The sequence below is a fragment of the Hordeum vulgare genome, chromosome 1H (assembly GCF_904849725.1).
Source record: "Hordeum vulgare subsp. vulgare chromosome 1H, MorexV3_pseudomolecules_assembly, whole genome shotgun sequence".
NCBI classification, from domain to species: Eukaryota; Viridiplantae; Streptophyta; class Magnoliopsida; order Poales; family Poaceae; genus Hordeum; species Hordeum vulgare.
The window spans coordinates 509,246,864-509,266,876 of record NC_058518.1 but is presented as its reverse complement, the minus strand read 5'-3'; the positions used below and the strand labels follow the sequence as shown (position 1 = coordinate 509,266,876).

At 43.3% G+C, this 20,013-nt stretch overlaps 1 protein-coding gene across 2 annotated transcripts; it reads left to right on the top strand.

The window, feature by feature from the left end:
- The first annotated feature begins 15,308 nt into the window (after window positions 1–15,308).
- LOC123420887 (putative receptor-like protein kinase At4g00960) lies at window positions 15,309–18,742 on the top strand. Of its 2 annotated transcripts, XM_045107455.1 has the most exons (7): window positions 15,317–16,340; window positions 16,429–16,554; window positions 16,663–16,778; window positions 16,874–17,084; window positions 17,747–17,984; window positions 18,097–18,244; window positions 18,359–18,742. In XM_045107455.1, the coding sequence occupies exons 1-7, from the start codon at window positions 15,413–15,415 to the stop codon at window positions 18,671–18,673; spliced, it is 2,082 nt and encodes a 693-aa protein (XP_044963390.1). In that variant the 5' UTR covers window positions 15,317–15,412; the 3' UTR covers window positions 18,674–18,742. The 2 variants fall into 2 exon arrangements, with proteins under 2 accessions (XP_044963397.1, XP_044963390.1); XM_045107462.1 differs by lacking the exons at window positions 18,097–18,244; window positions 18,359–18,742 and having other exon boundaries at window positions 15,309–16,340; window positions 17,744–18,015.
- The last annotated feature ends 1,271 nt before the right edge of the window (window positions 18,743–20,013 follow it).

Here is a 20,013-nt window from a genome sequence, read left to right as displayed (position 1 = left end):
GATTTTCTGGTCAGTCAAAAGGAAACAGCAACATCCAATTTTTCACTGCTTGATCCCTGAGTAGGACTATCACGGCTTCTTTGGCTTGGAGCCTTGGACCCCGTCTATCCATCCATCAAAATTCAGTATTAGAAGAGTAATCAACATCGGAATTCAACACTATTACGTACTCCATCCATCATCTTTATTTAGTAATTAGTAATTCAAGTACTTTTTTCCATGTATGTCTAGGGTTTCAATCATTTGATGTATAAATTTCTGATTCTTTGTATTCTCTATTCCTCTTTAGGGTTATCCAAATTTCTATTCAGTTTGTTATGGCTGTAGATTGCTATTTAAATGTCTCTATTGCATATCGGATCCTCTTAACAGTCACTAGTGGGGACACGGCCTATAGCCCCGGCCCGTAAGGGGGACAAAAGGCCTAACCTTTTCGTCCCGGCCCTGTTACACGCCGGGATTAAAGGTGCTCCACGTGGACGCCTCGTAGCGCCCCAGGGGCAGGCCCTTTAGTCCCGGTTCGTTACACGGATCGGGACTAAAGATTTTCAGATTTTGCTGGTTTTTGGGTTTTTTTTTGAATGAAATTATTTTTAGGTTTTAGGGTTTTAGGGTTTAGGTGTTCGGGAGATTAACGTGATGCCTCGTTTGGTGTTCGGGAATTAGTTTTCATATAATTTAAATAGAAATAATTATGCATATATATATATATATATATATATATATATATATATATATATATATATATATATAAGATTAACTTATCTTACAAGCGATCATATATATACAATTATATGGATATCTGAATTATCGGGACTAGAGCCAGTCTATTCGATTACATGGACGAACATCAGTAATGGCCCTTAGCTACACTAAATCGTCCTTTGTCTTTTATAGCTTCCGTCCTCAGAAATCCCGCAAGCTCCTCTGCAACAGCAATCGCGCGTTGCTGTGGTAGGACCTTCGTCCTCATGGCCGCGTGCTATATAAGAAGAGGAGATGAATATGAATATCAATCATGATAATAAAGAATGACGGGTAAAAATAGAGGTGTGAATGTTCATTGCTTACGTCGAATCTGTGATCCTTGAACTCAGAGGTAAACGTGCGAATGGTCTCGCAAATATAGTATCCGCATAGATGCGTTCCCCGTGGCTGCTGGTCGCACTTTACGAGAATAGAATATATATAATCAAAATAATAATCTAGCATCATAAATGTATTGAAAATTAATAGAAGTATATCATACTACTACTTACCTGAGCTGCTCTAAAGGTCAGCTTCCCAGGAAAGTTACCGGTAGTCACGCACTTGAACCGCTTCCAAACCCTGTCCGACAAGGATAATGATTTGCTAAGTTTTTCATTAATTGATATATCAGAAAATCATCGAAAGAGACCGATAGAGCGCAAGAATGATTAAAATTACCCTTGGAGCATGTCCTGCAGGCTTTGGAACTGTTCCAAGGGTCTCGATAATGGGTCGAAGGCATCAACTCTTCCCTTATCAATTTGAATGTCCAACAGAATCCAATGGAAGCTGCACATGTATATATATATATATGAGTGTGCGTGTCAGTAACTTATCAATTACACTTATAAGTGAATGAACACAACAGAGTAAAGACCCTCATCTGAAGTTATATGGAAACAGTATGTGGTCACAGAAATTTTGATCTGTTAGAAACCTTAGAAGGTTTTCCTCCGTCTCCTTGGGTTTGTCAGTTAGCGTCGCTATATGTATTTTATCTGGGTCAATAAACCCAATATTTAGGATGCTCTTACTTTTACACTCCAGAATCTTCATTATGTATAATAGAGTACAAGTTATATATAGACAATGAATTAAAATAACTAAACAAGTTATATGTAGACAACGAATTAAAAAACTTACAGACAATAGCAACTCATAAGCGATTTGTCGAGGGCGTCGTCATTGTACATCTGGAAGAGTTCATCAAAGTCGATATGGATTTCTTCGGAGCGGCCGTAGTACTCCCGTGGGACACTCAACACGATCATCGTTCTCCCATTCTTTGATTCACTTAAGTACCATTTATGCAAGTAACGCATATTTGTTGGGAGATCATCTTTGCTGACCAAAGGCTCTCCCATGACAAACTGTGGCCTAGGGGTTACCACAGCCTTGGGTATCCTGTCGTCTTGGGAAGCCAGCAAATCTTCAACCGAGATACCACATTCATCCGTGAACTCCTTTGCTCTTTCAAAAGCTTGCCCCTGCACCGGAGGGGGAACATTCTCGGTTAACACCTTGAGGGGTGGGATCGACTGTTTGACCTGTTGTCCAAGCTGAGGAACGTCTGTTTTTTTCTTGCTTGTAGTTGAACTTGATTTACTCCCACTTGCACTTGCACGTGAGCTACTCTTTTTCACTTCCTTCTGCAATGTGCGTGTATAGTCATCAGGCTTATAGTGTAAGTCATACTGTGATGGAGTGGTTATGAAGTCTTTTGCCCATGCTATGTGCTTCTCGGTGTATTCCGGGCGGGGCTCGGGTTCCTTCCTTTTCATCTGCGCATCATGTTGTTCCTTTGTTATCCTGGCGTTTTCCTCGGGGGTACGATCATAAGGTCTGATAGGAAGATTAGCATGAGGTACCTTTGGGAGGGGCGACCGTTTGCGCTTTGGGGAGCTCCATCGCTTAGAAATCTTTGACGGAGCGTTCTTGCTGGCACGCTTCCGCGTAGTATCATGTGCGGGCGGCGGCGGAGACGGACGACCCAAGTCCGGCGGCGGTGATCGAGATGGACTCGTGTTGTGCTGGCCGACGTCATGTGGAGGGCTTGGAGGTAATGGAGGTGTAGGTGACCTGCGACGACTCGGAGGCGGTGTTGTCCTCGGGGACGAGCCTGGAAGCTTGATATAGTTCTTGTCCCATAGGATGACTCCGCCCAGTACTTCTCCGAGTGTCCTCTCATCTTCGGGTCCAGCTATGTCGAGCTCCATATCATTAAACCCCGTCATGATTTCATCCACCCCGACTTTAGCAAAGCCAGCTGGAATCCCACGGCCATGCCAGCGTGCATCAGGGCCAGAAGGTAAAGCTTGTCCGACGGCCACCTTCATGGATATGTTCTTGAATTTCTGATGGAGTTCACATGATGTTGACTCCTTGATTCCATCCACGGGGTAGCCGGGACCGCCCTCTATCATTCTTCGTTCATCGTCGGGCGGGGCCTCAGATTCAGCCACGCTGCTTTTCCGCTTAGATGGGGCGCAGGTAATATCAAGTGCAGGATCTTCCTGGCGCGGTACTCCTCTAACCTCATCAATCTGCTTATGTTGCTCGTTAATCCTGGCAAGCAACTGGTTGAACTTGTCATTCTCCTCATCCTGCTGCCGCTTCTTTGCTCTCTCTCGGCTTCTGTAAGTGTCTTGGTCTCTGGCAAACCCAAGCCACCAAGGGTAAGAAGGACCGAAGCCTCGCGTTCGTCCTCCATGTTCGTCATTGTCGAGGACCAGTGTGAGCAAATCTTTATCTCTATCTGCAGTGAACTTTCTTTGTCCCTCCTTAATTTCTTTCACTATCATTTTCCAATTTTCCCTGGGTATCCTAAGCTCGTCATTGCAAATGAGGTCCCCTGTTGTTTCGTCGTACGACCCACCATGCACAAGGAACCAATTTCTTGCTCTCAATTCCCACTCATCACGGAGTGGTTCAGGTACGACGCCTTTATCTATCAGATCTTGCTCTTTCTTATCCCACTTTGGGATGGCAGTCTCATAGCCCCCTGGCCCCAGCTTGTGGTGATATTTCTTCTTGTCGGCATTTATCTTGTTCTTTTCTGATAATGCCTGGGCATCTTCTGACTCCTTGTACTCTTGAAATGCCTTCCAGTGATTCGCCTGCTTGGCTAGATACCCCTCGAATACTGGCACTTTCTGTGTCTTCACATAGTTTTTCCATAGCTTCTTCTTCCAGCTACGGAACAATTCGACCATCTTCTTCAGAGTCCACTGCTTGACTTTGGCCCTTAGTTTGTCTGCGGCGTCTTCATTCTCACATTCTGGCAGGTTGAAATGTGACATGAGATCATTCCAAAGATTATCTTTGTACCTTTCGGCGACATAGTCACTATCGGCTGCCCCTTTGCGCTTGTTCCACTCCCGAACGCTGATCGGGACGTGATCCCTAACGAGAACTCCGCATTACTTCTTGAATGTGTCAGCAACATTCTTAGGAAGCTTGGGTTCGCCCATAGGAAATATCACCTCAAATGTGTAATGCGTCCGTGCATTCCAACTTTAGATATAACGACGAAGATTCAGCTGGTTCAACGTTGGGGCCCTCTTCGATTATATCTTTCAGAAGTTCTTCCTCTTCGAGGTTCCTGATATGTGGATCCATAGTTCTGCAAAAAACGGATTCTCTTAACCTTTGTACCAAAAAAGAATTATTCTATCAGGAACTCCGTTCCAAAACAACTTAAGTCCCGGGTCGTGGCTCCACCCGGGACTCCTAGATTTCTGCATAGTATTCAAAGTAGGAGTACTTTTCCAATTTGAGCATTCAATAAGCAAAACCAAATCGTAAAATAAAGTAGTATTCAAATTAGCATGCATTCAATTATAAGCTAATACATCATCACTTTTGTCCGTACATCGTCGAATATTATCACTAATACTCCTCGAATACTATCATACATATAGCATCACTAATACATCTAGAACCGTAGCGCCCGACGGGTATCGGCGCGGGCGGTGGACACCAAAGAGAAGGAACCATCACAGGATCATAGCTCCAGTGAGATCCCCGAAGAACCTGTCAGGTATGCTCGAACCTGCCCTCCAACGCAACCATGTAGCGACGGACGTGCTCATCCTCCTCGCTGAAACAGTGACGTACCACCTCCGCGGTGTCCGGAAGCCTCGGCACCCTCACTGGCCCACGCGACCGCCACCAAACAAGGATCGGGTCAACGACGGGCTGGCTCCTCACCAACCTACGCCCCCCGGAAGGTAGCATCTCCCAATACCAGCCGGGCGGAGCCCAGTCCCGGACAGGACCCCTCTGATCAAGCAGGTGTCCTCCGCCGAGTCGACGACGAGGATGCGGGATAGGCATCGTAAAATGAACTAAAAAAATAAACTAGTTCTATTAATTTTCTTGCTAAAAATAAACTATTAACACTTAAGCATATACAATAGCAAAATTAAACTATTAACACTTAAGCATATACAATAGCAAAATTAAGCAATAATCTAAGAAACACTATTAACACTTAAGCATATACACTATACAATAGCAAAATTCCTCCTCTTCTTATTTTCATTTTTCTTCTCCTCCTCTTCTTTTCTTCTGTTCTCCTCCTCTTCTTTTCTTCTTTTCTTATACACTATACACTATAGCAAAATTCTCCCTCTCCTTATACACTATAAACTATATATACTATACACTTAAGCATATACACTATACAATATACACTTTTTCTTCTTTTCTTCTCCTCCTCTTCTTATTTTCATTTTTCCTAATCTTATTTTCTTATTTTTGTTCATATTTCTTCTTCTTTTAACCCTAACCTAATTCTATATATTACTAACCCTATAATCTAGCACAAACCTAATAACAATAGGAATTAAATGACAAAAAAATATTTTTCTTTTTCTTCTTTTCTTCTCATTTTTCTTCCTTTTTCTCCTTTTTCTTCTTCTCTTCTCCTTTTTCTTCTTTTCTTCTATACTGTCCGGAGTGTTGGGGAGGAGGGGCGGGGGGCTTACCGGCCAGAGTTGTCGACGGCGCTCGGCGAGGAGGACGGCGCGACGGCGAGGAGCACGACGCGACGGCCAGGAGGACGGCGCAAGGGCGAGGAGGACGGTGAGGAGGACGGCGCGACGGCGAGGAGGACGGACGACGGCGAGGAGGACGGCAGGCGGCGGCGAGCAGGACGGCGGGCAGCCTGACGGCGTCGGTTAGTTCGTCGTTGTGCCGCGTCGGGCAGGAGAACGAGAGGAAGAAGAAGAGAAATGGACGAATTGGGTTGGAAATTTTCGAAGACCCGCTTATATAGGTGGATCTATAGTCCCGGTGCGTGGCTCGGGCTGGGACTAAAGATCCCCTTTAGTCCCGAGTGGTGCCACGACCCGGGACTAAAGGCCTATTTTCGGGCAGACCAAGAGGCGGGAAGCAGGGGGTCTTTAGTCCCGGTGCGTGGCTCCAGCCTGGACTAAAGGGTGTCTTTAGTCCCGGGGCGTGGCTCCACCCGGGACTCAAGCCCCTCCTCGGCTGCACGATAAGTTTAGTCCCACCTCGCCCAGCGAGGGGGACTAACACTTGTTTATAAGCCCCGTCGCAGCTTGTCCATCGAGCTCCTCTCTAAAGCAGGCTTACGGTCCTAAACTTACTGAAAATTGAAACTATATTCGAAACTGTGGAGAAATTTCAATCTGAATTCAAAGTGAATTCAGGTTGAATTTTGTCCATGATTTCTCATATAGTTTCAATTTTTTTCTATGATAATGAAATTTGAGAATTATTTTTGCATATTTGAGAATTTGACAAAACTATGATAATGAAAAGTGTTTCAAATTGAATAAATAATGCAAAACTATTTTCTATTTTCATAATTAATAATTTTGACTATCCAAACTATTATCTATTTTGTTATTTTCAATTAAAAACTATGTTTATTAAAAATTCTTTGTGCATATTTGAGAATATGACAAAACTATGATAATGAAAAGTGTTTCAAATTGAATAAATAATGCAAAACTATTTTCTATTTTCATAATTAATAATTTTGACTATCCAAACTATTATCTATTTTTTTATTTTCAATTAAAAACTATGTTTATTAAAAAATTCTTTTTGCATATTTGAGAATTTCACAAAACTATGATAATGAAAAGTGTTTCAAATTGAACAAATAATGCAAAACTATTTTTTATTTTCATAATTAATAATTTTGACTATCCAAACTATTATCTCTCGAAGTAGCAGGGTTTTGAACGAGAACTCATCTCTTACAAATGGATTTCATTTTTTGAACTTATTTGAACTCCATACTTTTTGTGTGTTTAAAATGCACCATTCAAAGGCACATCAGAAAATTTCAACAATTTCTGACTTCATTTGGTATTCTTTGTGCATTTACTTATTTGTTTTGAGCTAGTTGACCCTGAAATTGAAAAGCACTACAAATGAACTCTGAAAATGTTGAAAGTTGGCATGCTATCATCATTTTACCCACATAGCATGTGTTAAAAAGTTGAGAGGGCTACGACAAAAACTAGATGCAGTTCATGTACAAAACTAAAAATCTCTCTCGAAGTAGCAGGGTTTCGAACGAGAACTCATCTCTTACAAAGGGATTACATTTTTTAGAACTTATTTGAACTCCATACTTTTTGTGTGTTCAAAATGCACCATTCAAAGGCACATCACAAAATTTCAACAATTTCTGACTTCATTTGCTATATTTCGTGCATTTACTTATTTTTTTGAGCTAGTTGACCCTGAAATTGAAAAGCACTACAAATGAACTCTGAAAATGTTGAAAGTTGGCATGCTATCATCATTTCACCCACATAGCATGTGTTAAAAAGTTGAGAGGGCTACGACAAAAACTGGATGCAGTTCGTGTACAAAACTGACAATCTCTCTCGAAGTAGGAGGGTTTCGAACGAGAACTCATCTCTTACAAATGGATTTCTTTTTTTTGAACTTATTTGAACTCCATACTTTTTGTGTGTTCAAAATGCACCATTCAAAGGCACATAACAAAATTTCAACAATTTCAGACTTCATTTGGTATTCTTCGTGCATTTACTTATTTTTTTTGAGCTAGTTGACCCTGAAATTGAAAAGCACTACAAATGAACTCTGAAAATGTTGAAAGTTGGCATGATATCATCATTTCACCCACATAGCATGTGTTAAAAAGTTGAGAGGGCTACGACAAAAACTGGATGCAGTTCGTGTACAAAACTGACAATCTCTCTCGAAGTAGCAGGGTTTCGAACGAGAACTCATCTCTTACAAAGGGATTTCATTTTTTTGAACTTATTTGAACTCCATACTTTTTGTGTGTTCAAAATGCACCATTCAAAGGCACATCACAAAATTTCAACAATTTCTGACTTCATTTGGTATATTTCGTGCATTTACTTATTTTTTTTGAGCTAGTTGACCCTGAAATTGAAAAGCACTACAAATGAACTATGAAAATGTTGAAAGTTGGCATGCTATCATCATTTCACCCACATAGCATGTGTTAAAAAGTTGAGAGGGCTACGTCAAAAACTGGGTGCAGTTCGTGTACAAAACTGACAATCTCTCTCGAAGTAGCAGGGTTTCGAACGAGAAGTCATCTCTTACAAAGGGATTTCATTTTTTTTGAACTTATTTGAACTCCATACTTTTTGTGTGTTCAAAATGCACCATTCGAAGGCACATCACAAAATGGACAATCTCTCTCGAAGTAGAAGCGACCCCCACAATAAGAGACGACATTCTTCTTCTCTCATATATGGTGGACACTAGCTCACCTGATTTTCCAACCGTCGATGATGGTCGCTTACTTCCCCTAGTGCATAACCAATATCTAGCACAAGGAGAAGAAGGAGAAGAGACCCCCACAACAAAAGTGGTTCCGCGGCACGCCACGTGGTTCCGCTGCACGCCACGTGGGACTAATGGTCTTTCATTTTTAAATGATTGTTTTAATAAAAAAGAGATCTGTTACAAAAGGGATTTCATTTTTTGAACTTATTTGAACTGAAGACTTTTTGTATATATATGTGGTCGAAATGCATGATACCATGAAGTTAGAAAGGGCTAAACCATTCAAAAGTAGCAAATGAAGTTAGAAAGGGCTAAACCATTCAAATTTGGAAACTATAGTGGCATAAACAGAAACTAGACATATATAAATTGGTCCAAGAAGTACATGATAATAGTCCAAACAATACATAATAATAGCTACCATAGATATATATACAAGTGTTCGACGTTAAGAACACTACTCGTCTGAATCATCTAAATCATAATGTCCACGTTCCTCGAGGTGACGCTGGCCATAGTTGACGACTCGAATCTTGCGGTACAACTCGTATGAAACGTATGCATCTTTTGTTGCATACTCAATGTTGATATCATCAAGTGGGCCCTTCTCCCAAAGTCTGTGCTGAGACTTTGGGAAACTGGTCTTCATATCACCATATGACTCGTCGATCAAGGCAACTGCCATATGAGCCATCGAAGTCCTGTCATGTCGAAGCCTGAATATCGTTTGGAGATCAAGGAGGCAACCAGCTGGTATCTCAATACCGAAGCTATGCCTCATCTTCAACTTGTCGTTCCTTATGTCAACGGAAGCAAAAGTGACGCCGCTGCGAAGGAACTCCATGAGTTCTGGACAATGCTTGTCACTCCTGCAACAGAAACAAATTAAAATGGAACAAATGTTACATACTGCTGCAATAAGGAAACATGTTTCACTACAACTAAAGAGAAACTTATCTTTAGGATTCAAATAGAACATATGCAATGGAACCTAGAGAGATCACTATAGCTATCCAATGGAACCTAGAGAGATCACTAGCTATATGCAATTTTCATGACTATGACATATCATATTGCTATCCAATGGAACCTAGAGAGATCACTAGCTATATTCAATTTTCATAACCTTGGATCAAAGAACACCGCATAAAATTGTATCACTACAACTATGATTTCAATGGAACATATTGAACCAATCAGATTTTTCAAATTATGGAACACTATTCCAATCAGATTGTGTTTCCTTCAACTAATCAAAATTGTTTCACTACAACTATTTGAAGCGAACCAACTATGATTCCAATGGAACATATTAAACACTAGTTGATTCTAATACGATTTTTCATATTATGGAACACTATTCCAATGAGATTGTGCTCCCCTTCAACTAATCAAAATTGTTTCACTACAACTATTTGAAGGGAACCAACTATGGTTCCAATGGAACATATTAAACACTAGTTGATTCTAATACGATTTTTCAGATTATGTAACACTATTCCAATTAGATTGTGCTCCCCTTCAACTAATCAAAATTGTTTCACTACAACTATTTGAAGGGAACCAACTATGATTGAAACAAATAAACTTACAATGTCATTATCTTGGATCAAAGAAAGCCTCAAAACTTACCTCGCCCATTGGAAGATCAAGACATGGCGTGCGAAGCATAGTTGGATGACGGCAACACCGCGTTGATCGGCCGTGTACTCTAGATCAAGCCCCAAGAACTTCTCATGATCCACTGCGTGGTCAAACCATTTTTCCTTCAACTGTTGAAGAAAAAACGGCACCTCGTTGCTCAGGTTCGTGTACACGACATCAAGCATCGTCGTGCCATGTGCGAGCACCTTACAAAAGCTAGTTGGCATGGTGGAAGAAGAGAAGGGAAGAAGAGAGGAGAAGAACAGAGAGGGCGATGCGAGAGAGAAGAAGAACAGAGAAATGGCGACTGTACGCTTCGGTTCGTGCTTTTCATCGCCCGAAACGACGCGGGATGCAAACCGTTTGGGCCTTTAGTCCCGGATTGAGCCACCAACCGGGAATAAAGAGGTATACCAAACGGTTGCCACCACTACGGCAAACCACGTGTTAGGCCTTTAGTCCCGGTTTGAGCCACCAACCGGGACTAAAGAGGTATACCAACCGTCGCCACCACTACGGCAGGCCACGTGTTAGTCCTTGAGTCCCGGGTTGAGCCACCAACCGGGACTAAAGGGGGATACGAACGGTTCCCACCACCACTGCCCACCGCGTAGCCCTTTAGTCCCGGTTTGGGACACGAACCGGGACTAAAGGCTCCTTACGGGCCGGGACTGAAGCCTCGAGGGAGGCATTGAGAATTGGGGCGACGTGGCCGGGCCTTTAGTCCCGGCCCAGAGGCAGGCCGGGACTAAAGGGTTCAGGCCAAAGGCCCGTTTTCCACTAGTGAGTGCATGTGACTGTAGCCTCGGCTAAAAGAAGTTTCTCTAAACTGAAACTACTGAAAAATTATTTGAGGTCTACTATGTTGCAAGATAGATTGAATGGCTTGGCTATGTGCTGCATTGAGAAGGATATCTTGGACAATGTTGATCTTGATTGTGCCCTTAATGACTTTGCATCAAGAAACGCCCGAAGAAACTTTTTCTGAAGAATTAAATTCTTATTTGAGGTAATCATGTCATTTTAGTTTCATTTCTCTATCTTCTTAGTATTATTATTATTGGTTAAGTAAGTTGAAATTTTGTTATTATTATTGTCGATGGAATGAGTCAATTATTATAGTTAAATTTTAAAGTAAAAATATATGATCTTAGAACATAGGGGCCCATGTTGTTGAGTTCGCCTAGGGCATCCCGAAACACAGGGCCGGCTCTGCAACCAAACAAGGTTGCATTCGACAATAGGGAGGTTTTAATGACAAATTTGACTTTTTAATGGGAAAACCTTGCTGTTTTATTTATTCATAACGTCCCTCAGTTACAATATCGTACACACACTCTGATGCTACATGCAAGAACGACTTGGACAATTTATTCCCATAGCATAGTTTTGGTAAGGCATGTGTTGCTTAATATACCGTTCACGCCTACGACTTCACCTAAAACCTTTCTCTCGACCCTAGCAAGTCCTTGATCTCCTGAATGAGTGGCCCGCAGACCGATGTTTTCATTTCCTCCTTCGTTAGGGATCTCTCACCGCAATTTGATCATCCGTCTCCAGCACCTCCATATAGACAAGCCAAGTTCAAGCGATAAATAAATAGCCCTCCTGTATGCCGACAAGTGAACCAACTCCGAATTAGAGACTGATGGGATAACCGGACAAGATCCTACCACAAACTTGCCATGATAATCTTGAAGAATCGCTGCACCTGTTCCATCCTCGAAACTCTTCTAATTGTGCCATCAGCGTTCGCCTTAATCCACCCCTCCTCCGGCGCATGCCAGTGCTCCCGAGGTTAGCCGGGGCTGGCCTGTTCGGGTTCTTTGATGCTCAACCACTCCTCCCGCAACACCTACACATAATCCTCTATACCCTTGACATCGCTTGCACTGTTTCGAGCAAGCCACACTAGATAGATGGCCATTATCACCATTGATCTCTTCGTCTCGGTTATTTCATTTAAATGGTCCAAAAACAAATTTCACATCCAATATGCACTATGTTTTTATAAGATTGAATTATTTGGAGTTTTTATAAGATTGAATTATTAGGAGTACACAATTTTCGCTACCAGCGACGGTAGTAGTACCTATCTAGGTACGTGCCACCCCTAAGAATTAGCACTAGTAATTATCCTAATCACCTCATGTGGAACAAGGCTAGGGGTTCAGAGTCTTTCTGCAGGACTTCAATTAACCGGTTTGGCTTGCTGGTAAGGTGGACATGTGGAGTCCAACTAGGTAGGGGTAACTACCATTGCTTGTAGATATATTGACCCCCTTCTTTAAATTAGATCAAGCGGAAGCGGGAAGAACTCCTACCAACTGATCGCATACGAGCAATTCAAGAGGAATTTACGAGATTCTTTGTTGAGCATGTCATACCATCAGATGGGGTATATCATCAGGATTTCCTTACTGATTTTGGTGGATATATAATAGCTAGTTAGGGATCGCAAAGAGATGTTATATATTGTATATATGCATGATCGTGTACTATATGTAGTAGCGTCGAGTTGTTCGACCAAGCATGAAGAAAGAGAGGTCACTTCTCTCTATATATGTTCATGACGATGTTGTGTAATTAATGGTTCCTTCATTTGCTTACTAGCTATCGTCGAGTTCTCTTTATATGTAGTAGCTACCGTTGACCAACCACGGAGAAAGAGATGTCACTTCTCTCTATATGTAGTAGCTACCGTCGATCAAGCACGGAGAAAGAGAGATCACTTCTCTCTATACGTAGTAGCTAGCTAACACATATTGAAACCCCTGATAAAACCCTCCAAAACCCCTAAACCCCCCTCCCTTTCAAAAAAAAAACCCAGCGCCTGGGAGCTGCTGACGCATGGCTGCCTTTTGGTCCCGGTCGGTGTTACCAACCGGGACTAAAAGTCCTCGTGCCTGTGCACCCCGCGGCGGACACGTGGAGCTCCTTTAATCCCGGTTCGTAAGCCAACCGAGACTAAAAGTAATGGGCATTAGTCCCGATTGTTTTGTCCCGGTTGGAGAACCGAGACTAAAGGCCCTCTGGAACCGGGACTGATGCCCTCTTTTCCACTAGTGTTGGTGTTCCTGCCAAGTAAAACTCCTAGCTACAGGAAACTTTCCGTGTTCTCAACGGAGGACATCGGATGAGATGTGTCAGGCCCCCGCCTTTTTCTGACCCGCCTGTAATATTTGAGAAATTTATTGAATTTCTAGGGTTTTAGTGCCGAAAATTGCAGATCTGCAAGGCGACACATGAAATCATGCCCAAAAACGGCATGAAAAATCATATGTGATGTATTAGCGGCATGTCTCTCCCTTCTGCAGACGAAGGAGCGGTAGTTCCGGCCATCAAGGAGCGAAATTACATTGACGACATCACTCGTACAACCTTTTGAATCCACGAAAAATCGTATGATGCCAGAAATCAACGGGATCTGGCACAACATCATCACATGGCCCCTCTAGGGCGTGGTAAAAGTTTGGGCGCGCTTCGAATAGGCCTCACCTGAGGCTGCTTGTAAACCGCACCATCTTTGAGGTAGTCCCTCGGTATCGAGAGGGAATGTGTCGGGTTTGTGAAGGAAGTGCTGGTCTTGCTGTTCCGTTGGCCTCAAAACTTTTTGTGCTCTCAAAGGAGGCCATCTAGTGAGACGTGTTAGGCCCCCACATTTTTCGGACCCGCCTGTAATCTTTGAGACCTTTATTGCATTTCTAGGGTTTCAGTGCTAGAAATTGCAGATCTGCACGAAAACACATGAAGTCATTCCCAGAAGCGGCATGGAAAATCCTATGTGATGTATTAGCGACATGCGTCTCCCTTTTACAGACGAGAGAGGGACAGTTCTGGCCATCAGGGGGAGAAATTACTTCGATGGCATGACTAGTCCAACCGTTTGAATCCACTAAAATCTTATGATGCCAGAAATCCACGGATCTGGCACGACGTCATCACATGGCCCCTGTAGGGTGTGGTAAAAGTTTGAGCGTGTTACGAATAGGCCTCACATGAGGCCGCTTGTAAAATGGTTACACCATGGGTTTGGAAGAGTACAAGGGGTATATACATTTGGACTTACCCACCAACTAAGGAATTCATATAATAGCATAAATAAGGGTCGCAACAACTTTTCATTTTGCATGTGATCGTAATATGGTTAAACCAGGGGTTTGGAAGAGTACACCACCATCAAAATATTAAAGTGGATACATAGAGATAGGGAAATTGAGAGCATAAAAAATAAGACCAATGAAAACTAGTTGGGAGAAAATGGATGAGAAAGAAGGGAAGTCATTTCAAAATAATTTTCGCATTAAAAGAACAGGCAACCAAAAAATCGAAGAAAATGTAAGTTGAATGCGTTCATTAGCACATATGGCTTATATGACATGTAAGCCGAGTGCTCTGACAGGACACACGGCTTATATGTGATGTAAGTCGAGTGCTCTCAAAGGGCACACGGCTTATAGGATGCTCCGTGACGGCACCATGAAGCCATCTTTGCCGAGTATGTGCTATAAACCGAGTGCCTTTTCGGGTATAAGGCGTATGCACTATGTAAGCCGAAGGCATTTAGAGACCACTCGACTTAGATGATGGCATTCTTACATCAGCACTTGGCTTATATCTCATAAACCGAGTGCCTGCAAAATAGCTCATGTCTTATAGCTTAACACATGCGAAAACGGGATTTTCCTGCAGTGCCTTGTTGATGATCCTGACAACTAGCAAAGCAATTCCTTGTCCCTTTTCTGCAACTAGCATTTACGTCAGTGTCGAAAGCGCTGTTATTTTTATATTATACTCCCTCCGTTCTAAAATATCTGTCTCAACTTTGTACTAGCTCTGATACAAAATTGTATTAAGTTTGAGACACTTATTTTAGGACGGAGGGAGTACTATCTATGTATTTAAATAATTATAGTTGAAAAAAACTAGACTAGTTTTTTTTAACTATAATTACGGAGGGAATAGGACGGAGGGGAAGGAGAAAATGGACGGGTGAAGTGAACCTTCTCCATTTCATTGAATGTGGTCGCAAAAGGTTGCTTGGACTCATCATTCAGGAAAGCCATGGAATGGAATGGAATGCTTCAAGCGGACCAAACCGTGATGCCCTCCACTTGCAAGTCCACTCTCATCTCATGATACCTACCACACATCCAAAATCGCGGCTGTGCGGCCGGCCGATCAACTTTGACTCCTTTGGATTGCCACTTGCGCTTGCGCACCCACTCGATCCAAGGTGGAAAACCAAATGACAAATGATGCGTCGCCGTCGCCGCCGTCGTGCGAAAGAAAAACGAGCCAGTCTCCCCACGCGCATCCACGGCGCGCGATGGTCGCCGCCGGCTACGCCGTCCTCGTCACGATCATCGCCGTCCAAGTGTTGCCGCCGGCTGAGTCGTTCATGATGGAGTGCGACGGCAACCCCCAGACGGCCAACAGCACCTTTCCCTCGACCCTCAAGCTTCTCGCCGCGGGACTCCCAGGCAACGCCTCCACCTCCCCAAACGGCTTCGCCACCGCCACCGTCGGCACGGCGCCCGGCCTGGTCTACGGCATGGCCCTCTGCCGGGGCGACACCAACGCCTCGTCCTGCCGCGCGTGCGTGGCCCAGGCGTTCCGCGACGCGCAGGCAAGCTGCCCCGGCGACACGGGCGCCTCCATGTACGAGGACGGCTGCGTCCTGCGCTTCTCCATCCAGCGCTTCCTCGACTTCCTCGGCGCCGACCAGTGGCAGGTCCGTGAGATCACTTTCTCCTCTGCCGCCGCTCCCCAGACCGTCGCGGTTTCCGCCGCCTGGTTCGGCGCCGCGGTCCGAGCGATCCTCACTGCCGTGTCCAACCACGCGGTGTCGTCCCCGTCGCCGGCGGCGAGCAGCAATTCGACTATGAGAAGCAAGTACTTCGCCACGGGTGAGGAGGCCTTCAACCCGAGGATTTACGGGCTCGCGCAGTGCATCCCAAACCTGGCGCAGGCGCAGTGCGACGGCTGCCTCGGGAGACTCCAAGATGAGGCAGCACCCTATTTGGGCACTAACAACCCCCGATCGATCGACCTTGGTTCAGCGTGGTGCATCCTGAGGTACAGCGTGGGGCGGCCGATCTACGACGGCCAGGCAATGCTGCAGATTCTGGCGCCGCCACGGCATTCTCCTTCTGCCTCTCCACAGCTCGGACCAGGTAGGTAGTAGCTAGCACAATTTCCATTCAGCATGTTCTTATCTGAACAAGACATATTTATCTTCTACTATTATCACCATCTATCCAGGAAACACAAAGATTGCAGCAGGAATCTATGCAGGCATTGCTTGTTCCGTTGTCTTGATATTGATTCTATCAGTTTTCGCTTTCATACGGTTCAAGAGAAAGATAAAGACCGCCGAGGATGATAATCGTGAGTAGGATTAATCTTGCATCTAGCCAATAGTCTGTCCGTTCAAGGGCTGCACTTCCCGTTCCCGTTTGCTCACAACATTTCTCGCTTTTTCACATGACACACCAGCATTCAAGAAAATGGCGAGAGCCTTGATCTTCGATTTGACGGCACTGCAAGAGGCAACCGGAAACTTCTCAGAGGCGAATAAGCTCGGAGAGGGTGGTTATGGAATTGTATACAAGGTACGAAAACAAGCAAGAAAGCAAGTTAAAAAAGAGTCGATGTGTTGCGCTTTCGGGCCTGCTTGTCTGAAAAATAATTTGCATGCATGTTTCAGGGAATACTGCCGGATGGGCAAGAAATAGCAGTGAAGAAGCTTTTGGGAGCAACTGAGCATGGTTTGCATCAGTTGCGCAATGAGGTGCTGCTATTGGCGGAGCTTCAGCACAAGAACCTTGTCAGATTACAGGGGTTTTGCTCGCATCGGGACGATACGCTGCTTGTTTACGAATATATCAAGAATGGGAGCCTCGACAACTTTCTTTTCGGTATTTATTTTCATATCCATTCACTCTCTACGTAGTGCTATGCAGAAACAAGATTTATATTCATCAAATAAGTTATACAAACAAGATTTATATCTAACTTCTTCAGGGAAATGAGTAATTTTTTTTTGAAAAGGAGGCTTAGCCCCGGCCTCTGCATCAATAGATGCATGCAACCATATATTAAACCAAAACAAGTGTCGACAGAGTACAACTAAAAGTAACAAAGTGTAAAAATTAAAAATAAAGGCGAGCTTCACGCCAAAGCCGTAGATGACTAAAAGATGTAGATGTTCAAACACCTATCCTATTAATATGTCGCCATCCAAACCGGCTGAAGATATCCTGTGCTACCATCTCCCAACGGGCACACCCAGTAACCATATGCTCCCTGGCTGCCACAGGAGTGAGTAACGACCATGTGCGGATCAGTGCGGTAATTTTGAGGATAACCTGCAGAAAGTTAATATCACGTATTCTGTTAAAAACTAAATCATTTCTGCAATTCTATAGAGCCCACAAAAGAGCACATGCTCCAACACGAATATGTTTGGCCAAATAAACATCCACTCCCTGTAAAAGGCAAATGATTATTATGATTGTTCCTTATTTATCTTTCGGCATCAGCTAGTATGTAAATTGAACATCATTCTTTTTGGCAACAGATGCTAGTGAGGAAAATACTCTAAACTGGGAGCAACGGTACAACATCATTCTTGGAATTGCCAAGGGAATACTGTATCTTCACGAGGACTCAATCCCAAGGATAATCCACAGGGACCTTAAAGCTAATAATATTCTTCTAGACGAGGAGATGGATCCTAAAATCGCAGACTTTGGATTGGCAAGGCTGCTACAAGAAGGTCACACCCATACTCAAACCACTAGAGCTGCTGGAACACTGTAAGTCAAATGCCTATAATTAGGTTTGCAAAAACGAAAAAGTTACTTGTAATTATGATCTATATCACTTAGTGAAGGTCCGTTTCCAAGCCTAATTTCCCATCCTCTGCAGCGGTTATATGGCACCAGAGTATGCAGTACACGGAAGTGTGTCACCCAAGATAGATATTTTCAGTTTTGGTGTATTAGTCCTTGAAATTATAACCAGGAGAAGAAACTGCAGTTCAGATTATGGGGATACCGTCAACCTCATTAGTGATGTAAGTGCTGGATTTACTTTATTTTCATCAGCTTTTAGTGTCTTTGAACACTGTATCATTTAAATTATCGTATCTAAAAGGATCTTCCATGTCTTTGAACACTGGATTTACTAGGTGTGGAATTACTGGACAAAAGGAACAATATCACAAATGATGGACGAATCACTCAATGGATACCATCAAAGCCAAGCGCTACGGTGCATCCACATCGGGTTGCTGTGCGTCCAGTCGGACCCTGACGACAGGCCTCAAATATCAACCGTCATTTTCATGTTAACAAGGGACACCATGGAGCTTCATCCACCGGCACAGCCCGCATTCTTCTTTGGAACAGAATCACCATCTCCAGCTTCTCCACGATCTGATTTAGTATTGGAAGATGACGGATCTTGGAATGGGGTTACAATTACTGAGCCATATCCTAGGTGATATATGTGCTAAAGAATAGGCTTGTACTCCCTCCGTTCTTAAATATAAGACATTTTAGAGATTCCACTATATACTACATACGGATGTATGTAGTCACATTTTAGAGTGTAGATTAATTCACTCATTTTACTCTGTATGTAATCTATAATCAAATCTCTAAAAGGTCTTATATTTCGAAACGGAGGGAGTAGTTTTGTGTAACGTGACATGGTTCCTTTCTTTGCGGAAGGAAATTCACGGATCGGCATTGAAGATGCCTATAGAACATCTTCAATTGGACTGGGCCAGATTTTTAATTTTTTTTGCGAAGGACCGGGCTAATTTGACTCCATATTTGTCCGGATGTGTACCCTTGAAGCTCGTATTTGTCCATGTAGGCGTGTTTCTCAAATTATTCAAACACATCCATATATGACTGATGAAAATGAGGAGAGAAAAAAAAAGTAATAGGTGGGTTCAAAGTGGCTGGGTGTCCAGACATGTGAATGGCCTCATTTCCTCCCAACAAACATAAACGTTAGCGGACGACCTGCGCATAATTATGGATGCACTTGAATAAACTTTTTCTTTCTCATGTTGGAGAAATGTCCAAAAATATACTCACATGTCCACACGGTTGAAATATACTCACCATGTCCAGCCTACCCCGGCCACTCAACAAGTCCTCGACGCGCCAGTTTTCCACGAGTGGGTGATCGAGTGGCAATCCAAACGACGAGTCAAACTTGTTCGGCCGCCCGCGCCCGCGCAAGTGGCAAAGTCATCCGTGTCGAAATTAAGCATCATATTTTTTGTAACACAGTACATTTGTAAGCGTGTCCATATATATATGCGCATACGATCATTTCTACGAACACATAAACATACATCTTAAGATTTACGAAATCATCGTAGACGCCTCGTCATTGAAGAAGACGTCTCCTTCCACTAAATACACATCATCAAAAATACTAAAATAAATTTAAAAATAATACAAACATCAGGATTTAGATCCTGATGGACGGGATACCACCGTTTTTCTAACCATCCAGCCGCAAGTTCACGTGTAATTAAGCATCATATGTGAAGACCAAGTTCCAACCAAGAACTAATTCACTGTTCGGTGTCTTGGCAAAACGGGACCATGTGACTTGTTTAACAATGGGTCATGACGTTTCTACATAGACGGCCAAAACGGAAAACATCAACTTGCGCCATCAATTGCGTTGCAAAAGATGATTTTCTAAACACTTATGAAAAGATCCTTTGTTGACGGATGGTTTTGTATCCGCCTGCCTTGAGGGGTTTGACCGCATGCGTCTCCCCCGAATGCTAGTTTAGAATTCCATGGTTTCCTAGCG